Here is a 12,193-nt window from a genome sequence, read left to right as displayed (position 1 = left end):
GAGGCTCGAGTTGCGTTGTCCCAGAGTCGTCTCGATGACCCATGTGTACACAGTCACTCGCGGTGACTCGCTAAGTTGTCTTTGTCTTGTGCGTGTATGTGTAAACATGTACGTGCTAACACGTGTGTGTACGTGCTAACACGTGCGTGCAATGTGCACGATCGCCCACGGGATGCAACGTACACATTCCCAAGACACGGCTCGTGGGCCGGATGGGTGCGGAGTTGTTCAGGGCACGCTCCTTCGTGTGTGTGTGACGCGATAAATCTGTGCAGAAGAAACGCGAGTGCGTGTAACGTAGTGGCTAGGAGATGTTAACTACCTCGCCTGGTATGCAGGAGGTCGTGGGTTAGATCCCGACCCTGAAGCCTGCTGCTGTATATTTGGAGTTTGCGTCTCTCTCTCTCCCCGTGGTCGCGTGGATTTTTCTCCGGGTCCTCCGGTTTTTTCCTCCACATTTAGAATCAACATCACCACACGTTTAGAGTCTTTGGCTGCTATAAATGTCCACGTGATACACCGTTTTGTTGAGCTATCATTTGTGGCCAGGTCGTTTCCGAAAAAGAGCTATACAGCTCAGTGGGACCTTACCCGGTAAAATAACAAAAAGTTGTTTTTAGTTTCATATCGAACCTGCCAAACCTCGTGTTACACATTGATATAATTTAGTCTATGGACTAGAGTATACATCAGTAGCAATGTAGAAACACTTCAGTGCTACCGAATTTGTGGATGTACATTGAACTTCCTTCACACCGTATGTGTCGAACCGCACTAATCGGAGGTGCGGGGGAAGGACAACAAACTAAACACAAAAAAATCAGTTCTCAAGAAGTGAGTTTGTCAATCTAGTGCATCGCTCCAGTCGCTTCCGAGTATCGGAAGAGCGTTCCAGACGGCCGCCGAAGCAGCATCTGAAAGCGGCGTGCGATGCGGTGACTCACCGCCGTCTTTAAGACGACCGTGTGTAAGATGCGGTGACCACCGCCGTCTTTAAGACGACCGTGTGTAAGATGCGGTGACCCACCGCCGTCTTTAAGACGACCGTGTGTAAGATGCGGTGACCACCGCCGTCTTTAAGACGACCGTGTGTAAGATGCGGTGACCACCGCCGTCTTTAAGACGACCGTGTGTAAGATGCGGTGACCACCGCCGTCTTTAAGACCGTGTGTAAGATGCGGTGACCCACCGCCGTCTTTGCTCGGTGGTTTTCAGCCAAAATCCGCCGCCGCCGCTGCCCACCGGAGTGTTGTGTGATCACGACGGTGGTTTTCGCTCCTTGACAAGATCAGCAAAGCAGTCTCTGGTGGACGACGATCGGTTTCAAGGACAACGCACACGTCAAGGCACATCTGTCTTGTGTGTGTGTCTCCGTGTCTGTGTTTTGTCCTTCTCTCAAATTTAGCAATCTTTGGAAGAACGTAATCAGCCAGCTGGGGTGTTGACTGTTGTGTTGGCCGACTCTCTGTGTTCTATTGCATTATATTTCTGAGTTTACTAGGTTTTTCTAATTCATTCGTACCTGATGATGGTTGCTTGTGTTGCAATCAAAACGTCGCATTCTATTATTATTTAATATATTTCTTTCCACGCGACTTCACCGAAAGAACCAAGGAGTAAGGCACATCTATCTGCTTGCACGTTTTAAACTGCGAGTGTGTTTGCGTGTGGTGAATGCAGCCTTGACGCCCCATTACGGGCGTCCATTGGGTGCTTGAACATCTTAACGCTTCCCGTACGATTGCCACGATGGGTAAAGCCTCCTCTTCTAACCATCAAGAAGCGGAACTGAAATATCGCAAGGAGAAAGAGCTCGGCCATCGCGATCGAGCAAAGATATCTCCGGCACACAACCTCGCTTGGGTTCAAAAGGCAAAAAGGCGAGGCGTTCCGTACACTCCCATTCAGGTGGTGGAGAGTGCCCACATTAACACTCATTAATTGGCTGGAAACATCTTAATCTATATAAACTATTTTGTGTTTTACCAGGTAAGTCCCACTGAGCTATGCAGCTCTTTTTCAGAAGCGCCCTGGCCACAAATGATAGCTCAACGAAGTGGCTTGTCGTCATCGCGTGGACATTTATAGCAGGAGACAAAGACTCTAAACGCGTGGTGGTGATGTTGATTCTAAATGTGGAGGTAAAAACCGGAGGACCCAGAAAAATGTCCACGCGACCACGGGGAGAGAGACACACAAACTCCGAATATACGGCAGGCGTCAGGGTCAGGATCGATCCCACGACCTCCTGCATAACAGACGAGGTAGTTAACATCTCCTAGCCACCGTGGCACCCAGTGGCTAGATGTTAATATAAGTAGGGGACCACAGAGCTTGGATAAAGATTCCCATAGAGCCCCCTGCTCGGTGATCGCGTAATTCACCGTTACCGGCCACAAGGAAACGCGACTACAGATCTGTGGAAGACTTTCACAGCTCCTCGGATTTCTCCCGGGAGAAATCAAGATTCCGAGATTCTGAAATGGGAACCGAGCCAAGCGACGCCACCTCGGGAGGCAGCGAGAAAAGCAAAAGCTTCTCCTCTGGGCCTCACGGAACAACCTCTCGTCAAGAAGCATAAACCACTGTCACAAGACGCTCCACTCGTCCTCGCGGCAGCGGCGGCTTCTGGCTGGCCATCAAGCAAGGACGGTGGTCACCGCTTTCAGATGCGCTCCTGTGGCCGTCTGGAACGCTCTTTCTTCCCATATTAGAAAGCCACTGGAGCTATGCACTTTGAAATCTACACTGACAAACTAATCTCTTTATAACTGCTTTGTGTTTAGTTTGTTGTCTTCCCTCCGCACGGCAAATTAGCGCGGTTGGCTACGTACTGCGCGAAACAAGTTCAACATACATACAGAATCAGAATATTTACTTATACAGGAGGAATCCGATGAGCTACGAAGCCCCTTTTTCAGCGGCGGAGGTCGAACACAACGCGGGCAAAGAAACTAGCGAGCCGCACCGCTTCATTCCCACAGATGTATTATTCAGAACAGAAGAGGACAGCTCGGTACAAATGTGCCGGTGTGATGATTGGCACGCCACGACGCCACGAGTGAGCGAGTGAGCGAGCGAGGGAGGGAGCGAGCGAGCGTGGCTGCACCGTTATCAGCGGTTCGATATGGTGGTGCTGTCGTTCGGAGAGGCATGCGCCCGGAACGTCTCGTTCGGAACTCAAACACGACGCTGGCGGAACGGTCGCTGGTTTCCGCAACGGTTTGTTCCTTCCTGCTTTGCCGCAGCCATTCGCCCCTCCCGTCCAATCAGACGAGGACGTTCCCACCTTTTGCCGTCCAATCGCCGCACGCGCTCGCTCCTCGAACCGTCCAATGGAAAACGCGGAGGGCTTGCAAAAATAACGACAGAGGCAGGGAACGATCCAATCGGAAATCCCATTGCTGCTCTGAGAGCCTTGAGATCCACTTGTCCAATCGGGTGGGATGTCACTGTGCTTTGGAGAGAGAGAGGTGAGGGCGGGCATCCAATCGGCGACGTGTTTTTTTCCCACTCCCATCACGAGATGTCCAAATGTCGACGCTTCTTGCAGTAAAAAAAAACCCAACAAAAAACCGACGTGCAGAGTTCGTTTGCCGCTGCGCGTTTCATTCGAGCGTCCTCGTGCCGGCCGGCGTTCATAAAACCACGGCGGGGTCCTCTTCCGCCACCGCCAAAACCTCGGCCGAGCCTCGGGGGCTCGCTCTCAAGACGCGAGGGCTCGCGCGGCGTTCAGCACGAGGGGCGGCGCCGGCTCCAGTGGTCGGAGTTTCCCGGCCGTCACTGCCCGCCGCCGATGAGCGCGGTCTGCACCAGCTGCTGGAAGGTCGCCTCCAGCAGAGACGCCAGGTCGGAATCTCGCCCCGATTCATCCCCCCGGCCCACCTCCTCCATCGCCTCCTCCTCCTCCTCCTCCGCCGCCGCCCCATGGCCGACGCCTGGACAGACACAGCGGGACGGCAGAGGGTCACACCGCGCACGCCGCCTAGGGGTACCCCGACGCCTGCTGCTGCTGCTGCTGGTGCTGTGGATTCGGAGTTGGCGGCGTCTCTCTCTCTCCCCGTGGCCCCGTGGATTTTTCTCCGGGTCCTCCGGTTTTTTCTCGACACATTTAGAACCAACGTCACAGAGTGCTTGGCTGCTGCTATGAATGTCCACGTGGTGATGGTGATGATGATGGGCCGCCACTTCGTCGAGATGTCATTGGTGATAGCCAGGTGGCTTCTGAAAAGGAGCTACATAGCTCAGTGGGGCCTTACCTGGTAACAATAAAAAAATTAAGCTTAAATAGTTTGGGTGAACAGTCCCCACGTTAATACCCAACACCGCCAGCACTGCAAGCGATGGACCACCTGGGAGGGAGACAGGAAGGCAGCTCGGAGGCAGGCAGGTAAATAGTTTGACACCTTGGAGGCTTTTGCGACCAATATCAACCATAACAAAGGTTTTTTGAGTAACAAAAATCTAAATGTGTCGTTAAACCCGCCACCACCAACTAGTTAGGGTTGTCACGTAAACAGAACGTGGCCAATTCGTCACTAGTACAGCACTAGTGTATAATGTAGTGTATAGTAGTGTATAGTGTAGGGTATAGTGTAGTATACTAGTACAGCACACCGATTGTGTTGGAGAACCAAGCCACAACATTTACAATCCGAGTTCGACGTTTGTTTACGTGAGGAGGTTTGTCACGTAAACAGAACCTGCCTGATGATGCTGGATGTAATTATCGGCGAAACGTGACGGAACTCAAAATGTAAATGTCACGGTGGGCCAAGTCGACAGCCGGGGGTGGGAGTCTGGGTTAGGGGAGGTCAAACGCACGGACGAAGGCCCAGGTGACCAGGGCGGTCTGTGATAATAATAATAATATAATAAATTCGTGTTTCTCCGAGTGCAACTCGCACAAGACCTCAATGCGCTTTACATGAAGCTGAAACCTTCCCCATACTTGTACGTACGTACACGGTGCACTTACGTATTTACTACACCGCGTACGTACAATTACATACGTCATCCGATGTACGTACAGGTACTTACGTACAAGTACTTGTGCATACATCATCGCCTACGTACGTAGGCGATGATGGATGTACATCAGTTTTTCTTCCGATTCCGTTCCGTTGACGAAATGAAACAACTTCGTATTGATACGTCTTCGAGTATGAAGACGTACCGGGGCTCCCACAAGGCCATGCGGGAGGGCGCGTGGCGCAATTTGGCGTCGGCTACCGTACAGTGTCGGCGGTCGTGTCGCTACGGTTCTCTGCGGTGAGCGCAACGTCATCACAAAACAACGGCCGATACCGCTACGCGTCTCGAAATAAAATCAACCCCGAACCCGCTTGCGCGTTCCCAGATTCAGCGGTGAACGGGACACCGCCCCACCCTGCGAACTGCAGATGTCTCGGAACGCGTAAGGGGGGGTTAAGTTACGGAGTTTTTTTAAGACGCGATTTTAAAAGTGTAACGGTGCTCGGGTTCCCGAACAGGCGCTCGCAGGCTGAGCAGAGAGAGAGAGGTGCCGCTGTCGATGTGGAGGAGCAGGAGGAGGAGGAAGCGGGGAGATCGATGGGCCCCACGTCTCCCTGGGTTGTGGGCGCCGCTGCTCTCCCACAAGCACGGCCCAAGGCAATTCCACTAAGTGGCTTCACCACTTAACCAATGGACAGGACCCTTAACGTGCCCTTGGGAGTGCGCGGAGAATGACGGGCAGGGGATGAATGTGAGAGGAGGTGTCGGGAGAAGCGGGCGAGTATAACCATTTGATATATGCGATGTGTGCGTGCGTGCCTCTGTGGAGGAGGCTCGTGAAGGATGCTACTGGGCAGTTGGAGGCAGTCGCCCTCCAACAACAACGGAGGGCGGAGGAGCGACGCTCACAACAACGAGCGGAGCGCCGGGTGGCTAAAGCACAGCAGGTTGGCACAGTAGGGGGCACAGGTGGTGCACCAGCCAGTCATCTCAGTCAGTCGACCCGTGGCACCTGGGTCTGCCCCGTGACCTCCTGCCGGCAGGCGTTCGACACTTCACGTGGCCTCAAGGTGCACGTGGCCTCAAGGTGCACGTGGCCTGGCACAAGCGTCGTGGTGACGTCACCGCCACTTAGTGGCGAATGGCGGTTGTTGTTGTTGCGTGCGTGAGATTAAGTGGCAATGTGTGATGTTATGGGGAGCGGTAGTGTAGTGGTTAGAGCGCTGAGCTACGAACCCGGTGACCCGAATTAGATTCCCGCTCACGACCACCAACACCAGTGACGATTATCTGAACCGGTCCTGGGCCTCCCCTAAATCGACTCAGCCTCAAACGAGCACCTGGTGCGGTGTGTAAACATCTCCACTGGGGAGACAAAGGCGGCCGGGCGTGGTGCTGGCCACCCACCCCCTCGTGTGCCGTGCCGGACTTCATTAGGTGCTCGCTAACAGCACTTGCCCCTCCAGTCTGTTACAGGCTACACGGGGGATCTTTGTCTTTGTTTGTGCACAACAGGGACCACAGGTGCCGGCCCTCTCAGTCACCCCATGGCACCACCTGGGGGTCTGTCACGTGACCTGCGCCTCCTGCACCTAGCCTGGCACAGCAGTCACCCCATGGCACCACCTGGGGGTCTGTCACGTGACCTGCTCCTCCTGCACCTAGCCTGGCACAGGCAGCGCGGTGACGTCACCGTCACCGAGTGGCGACCAGCCGTTGTTGTTGTGGTGACTGTACGCGCGTTGAACATCTTTCACACCGTATGTAGCCAACCGTGCTCATCGGAGGTGTGATTGCGGTTGTTGTTCTTGTGGTTGTTGTTGTTGTGGCTGCGTGCGTTACCGCGTGTGCGCGAGGGCACGGCGTGGCGCTGGGCGCGGGCGTTGACGCCACAGGCGTGCCCCGCCTGGCTGAGCAGTGCCACGGCGTCCTCGTAAAGCGAGGGGAAGGCGCGGCAGAGCGACGCCACGCACGGCAGCGCCGGCACCAGGAAGCTCGCACGGCGCTCCCCCGGCAGCACTGCGGGACGGCAACGCAGGTCAGGGGTTACAGGTCAGGGTCGGGGGTTACAGGTCGGGGTTACAAACCAGGGGAAGGTATTGCAGGTCAGGGATTACAGGTGAGGGTCAGGGATTATAAGTCAGGGTCAAGGATCACGCACCCCCCCCCCCCCCACTCCACCCACTCCCCCCCCCCCACTCCCCCCCCCCACACTCCACCCACTCCACCCACCGCCGAGCAGCGCCGACATGGAGGCGAGCGCCAGGCGGGCGACGGCCATGGACTTGGGGAGCGGGAAGTGGAGGCCCAGCTGTGCGGCGAGCTGCAGGGCGAACAGCTGCTTGTGCAGCTGCGGCTGGGACAGCAGCTCGGGCAGGAAGTCCAGGCAGATGTGCATGGAGGGGATCCCGGCCACCGTGACGCGCAGCAGCTCGCTGGGGTAGCCCTGCTCACGGAGAGAGGGGACGGCGGGAGACACAGGGGGGGGGGGGGGGGGGGGGGGGGAGTGGGCGACAGGCGACGAAGGGGGAGGCAGAGCGCACGTGGGGAACGGGGAGACGGAGGGAGATTTTATAGACAGAAGGGCATCGAGAGAGAGATGGTGGGGGGGGTAGAGGCACCAACACCACTCACTCAACACCACTCACTCAACACCACTCACTCAACACCACTCACTCAATATCAACACCACTCACTCAACACCAACACCACTCACTCAACATCAACACCACTCACTCAACACCACTCACTCAACACCACTCACTCAACATCAACACCACTCACTCAACATCAACACCACTCACTCAACATCAACACCACTCACTCAACATCAACACCACTCACTCAACACCACTCACTCAACACCACTCAGTCAACACCAACACCACTCAACACCAACACCACTCACCACTCAACACCAACACCACTAACACCACTCAACACCACTCAACACCAACACCACTAACACCACTCAACACCAACACCACTCACTCAACATCAACACCACTCACTCAACACCAACACCACTCACTCAACACCAACACCACTCACTCAACATCAACACCACTCACTCAACATCAACACCACTCAACACCAACACCACTCACTCAACATCAACACCACTCAACACCACTCACTCAACACCAACACCACTCACTCAACATCAACACCACTCACTCAACACCAACACCACTCACTCAACACCACTCAACATCAACGCCACTCAACACCAACACCACTCACTCAACATCAACACCACTCACTCAACATCAACACCACTCACTCAACACCACTCACCACCAACACCACTCAACACCAATACCACTCAACACCACTCAACACCAACACCACTCAACACCAACACCACTCAACACCACTCAAAACCAACACCACCACTGACACCACTCACTACCACTCAACACCAACACCACTCAACACCACTCAACACCACTCAACACCACTCAACACCACCACCACTCACTTAACACCACTCAACACCAACACCACTCAACACCACTCAACACCAACACCACTCACCACCAACACCACTCAACACCACTCAACACCAACACCACTCACCACCAACACCACTCAACACCAACACCACTCACTTAACACCACTCACTTAACACCACTCAACACCAACACCACTCACTCAACACCAACACCACTCACCACCAACACCACTCAACACCACTCAACACCAACACCACTCACCACCAACACCACTCAACACCAACACCACTCACTTAACACCACTCACTTAACACCACTCAACACCAACACCACTCACTCAACACCAACACCACTAAACACCAACACCACTCACTCAACACCAACACCACTCAACACCAACACCACTCAACACCACTTACTCACTCAACACCAGTCACTCAACACCACCACCGACACCACCGGCAGCAGCAGCAGCAGCGTCGTCACCTGGAAGTGCACGAGTTTGGCGATGTTGGGGTCGGCGATGAACATTTGGTGCAGGAAGGAGCAGACGAGGCCCTGCACCTCCTGGCGCCGGCTCCTCGCCGCGCTGCCCCCCCCCTCCCCCTCCTCCTTTCCCCCGCTGCCCCCACCCCCCTCCTCGGAATCGCTCCCGTCATCGTCGTCATCGCCGTCATCATCGCCGTCGTCGAGGGAGGCCCACTCGGCGTCCAGACTGGGCGACAGTCGCCCCTGGCGGACCTGGGAATGACATCGCCATCATCACCACCATCGTCATAAACACCATCATCATTGCCACCATCGTCATAAACACCATCATCATCGTCGCCATCATCATCAGCACCATCGTCATAAACACCATCATCATCGCCACCATCGTCGCCATCATCATCACCATCATCATCAGCACCATCGTCATAAACACCATCATCATCGCCATCATCACCATCATCATCACCACCGTCGTCATAAACACCATCATCATCGTCACCACCATCGTCACCACCACCACCATCGTCACTGTCATCACTACCATCATGATCCTCACCACTGTTGGTGTCAATGTCACAACAATTTAAACTTTGTAACGCGCCGCTGTCTCCACGCACAGGATATTTTCTCGCTCCTGTGCGTGCGTGTACGGTGAACTTCTGTCGCACCGTCCGTAGCCAACGATGCTAACAGGAGGGTGCTCTTCAACAGACAGAGAGAGACGACTCAAAGAGGCACGTGGGGTACCCACAGACGAGACAAAATGGTAGCCGCGCGGTCTAGCTGGTGCCAAGTCCCCCCCCCCCCGACCCCAAGCTCTGCGGTCCTCTACGCGTAAAGATGTTCTCGGCCGACCAACGAGCGGCGCTCGCGTGCGGGAGGGAGCGCGACGCGCGGCGAGGCCCCCGGCCGACCGGAAGCATCGGCGAGACCGGGGGGTCGTCGGCAACCCGCGGCTCTCCGAGGGGCGGCTTCGCGACGTCGTTTATTCCCCACCACTTTCCCGTTCCCAGACGCCTGCGGGCTGCGGGTGCCCGTTCACCGGCGAGTCTCGGTAACGCGCGAGCGGGCTCGCCGTTCGTTTAAATGGAGAACAGGCCGGGCGGTCGACACGACCGCGGCACCCCGCGGCAGCAGGCGCCGGCACGGGGCGCCGGCACGCTCGGACGTCGACTCCCCTCGTCGCAAGGGAACCGTTCGTCTCCGGAAACTTGGCGCAAGCAACCTGGGCCGTCTGTAGTGTTGGCGTGCCATCGCGGCTCTTTAAACATCGTGTTGTTAATCTTTGTTTTTTTTTCCCGGTAAAGTCACGTATAAATAAGAAATAATAAAATAACACAATAGTGTACGACGTTTCGGTTGCAACAATAGCAGCCATCATCAGGTACAGAAGAGCCAAATTTACGAGAGAGGGGAAACACATAACCCCAGATGTATACACAGACACCCAAGTAGTGGGAACTAACACCGACACAATAGGGGACACAGAGAGAGAAGCACACCAAACAGAATTTGGAAACCATATAAAGCAACACAGACGGTCGGTCAAAACACAATTAACGCATAGCCTGGTTGATTACGTTATTTCAAAGACTGCTAAATTGCAAGTGAAGTATTAAATTCGAGATACATATAGTTGTGACCGAATTCGGGGAAAAACAAAACGAAAAGGCCGACCGCCCGGGTCAGACACCGGATCATCCAAGCGGCGTCCGCCCTCGGGCGCTCCGGCACGGCCGCTAGGAACCTCGCCCCCGCGGCCGCTCGCGATGGGGAAGTCGTAAGGCGGCGCGGGCGAACCTTCGCGGACGCCCCGGAGGGATCCCGACGGCGGAGGTCCCCCAGGAGGCCGTCCGTGGAGATGCCCGGCGATGACGACGGCGATGAGGCGGTGGCGCGATCCAACTCGGGAAGGCAAATCTCGAGCAGGATCTGCACGGCGGCGCTGTCCTGCTCCACACACCCACAAAGGTGCCCCCCCCCCCCGCCACGTAGCCTTCGTCATTAAAACAATAATAATATTGTTTGAGCGTTTAGTTTTATAGACGGGGTTGTCGCTCACGCCGATGGAAGCTCTCGCAAACACTGAGGGACCACGGACAGGAGCAGGAAGGCAGCAGCCAGGCGGTGAGCCGGCGCTACCAACGATTGCCCCAGTTTTGCAGTCCTCTCTCTATCAAGATGTGTTCAGCACACACAGAGCTGACCACACACATACAGGTGACCCCACACACACACACAGGAGACCCCACACACACACACAGGAGACCCCACACACACACACAGGAGACCCCACACACACACACAGGAGACCACACACACACACACACAGGAGACCACACAGACACACACAGGAGACCACACAGACACACAGGAGACCCCAGACACACACACACACAGGTGACCCCACACACACACAGGTGACCCCACACACACACAGGTGACCCCACACACACACACAGGAGACCCCACACACACACAGGTGACCACACACACACACACACACACCCACACACACACAGGTGACCACACACACAACAACCGCCATTCGCCACTAAGTGGCGGTGACGTCACCACGACGCTTGTGCCAGGCTATGTGCACCCTGAGGCCACGTGAAGTGTCGAACGCCCGCTGGCAGGAGGTCACGGGGCAGACCCAGGTGCCACGGGTCGACTGACTGAGATGACTGGCTGATGCACCACCTGTGCCCCCTACTGTGCCAACCTGCTGTGCTTTAGCCACCCGGCGCTCCGCTCGCTGTTGTGAGCGTCGCTCCTCCGCCCTCCGTTGTTGTTGGAGGGTGACTGCCTCCAACTGCCCAGTAGCATCCTTCACGAGCCTCCTCCACAGAGGCCGATCTTGACACCGCTGGTACCAGTCATCGGCAAGTCCACTCAGCTCCACGTCCTCCTGTACCACATCACTCCATCTCTTCTCTAGCCCGTGCCGCGCCCGCTTAGCCCCCTCAATCCGGCCAAACAAAAGCTGTTTCGGCATGCGGTGGCTGGGCATGCGGGCTACATGACCCAGCCATCGCAGCCTTGCCTGCCGGAGGAACTCACCGATGGGACCCTGCCCAGATCTTTCAAGGATTTGTGAGCTCCTCACACAATCCAGTCTGGTTAAACCCAGGATGGATCGTAGGCAGGTCAGCCTAAATGTTTCTAACCGGCGAAGATGTTCCATTAGGGGGGTCCACGTTTCGCAAGCGTAGAGAAGGGAGGGAATGATCGTGGCCGAGAAGACCTGAAGCTTAGTGCGGAGCGACAG

The 12,193-nt window shown here is 55.6% G+C and overlaps 1 protein-coding gene across 1 annotated transcript in view; it reads right to left on the bottom strand.

The window, feature by feature from the left end:
- Positions 1–2,858: 2,858 nt before the first annotated feature.
- Positions 2,859–12,193, bottom strand: part of INTS2 (integrator complex subunit 2) — a 36,187-nt gene continuing 26,852 nt past the window's right edge. Inside the window, exons 21-25 of the mRNA XM_076072739.1 lie at positions 10,723–10,872; positions 8,917–9,171; positions 7,207–7,420; positions 6,817–6,993; positions 2,859–3,938 (exon numbers count right to left, since the gene is read on the bottom strand). Coding sequence (XP_075928854.1) covers positions 3,781–3,938; positions 6,817–6,993; positions 7,207–7,420; positions 8,917–9,171; positions 10,723–10,872 — 954 coding nt within the window. The 3' untranslated portion in view covers positions 2,859–3,780. The remainder of the gene's footprint in view (positions 3,939–6,816; positions 6,994–7,206; positions 7,421–8,916; positions 9,172–10,722; positions 10,873–12,193) is intronic.

This window comes from Petromyzon marinus, chromosome 38 (assembly GCF_048934315.1).
Source record: "Petromyzon marinus isolate PM22_M1 ecotype Great Lakes invasive population chromosome 38, UKy_Petmar_22M1.pri1.0, whole genome shotgun sequence".
In the NCBI taxonomy this organism is placed as follows: Eukaryota; Metazoa; Chordata; class Hyperoartia; order Petromyzontiformes; family Petromyzontidae; genus Petromyzon; species Petromyzon marinus.
This window is presented reverse-complemented; position numbering and strand designations above follow the sequence as displayed.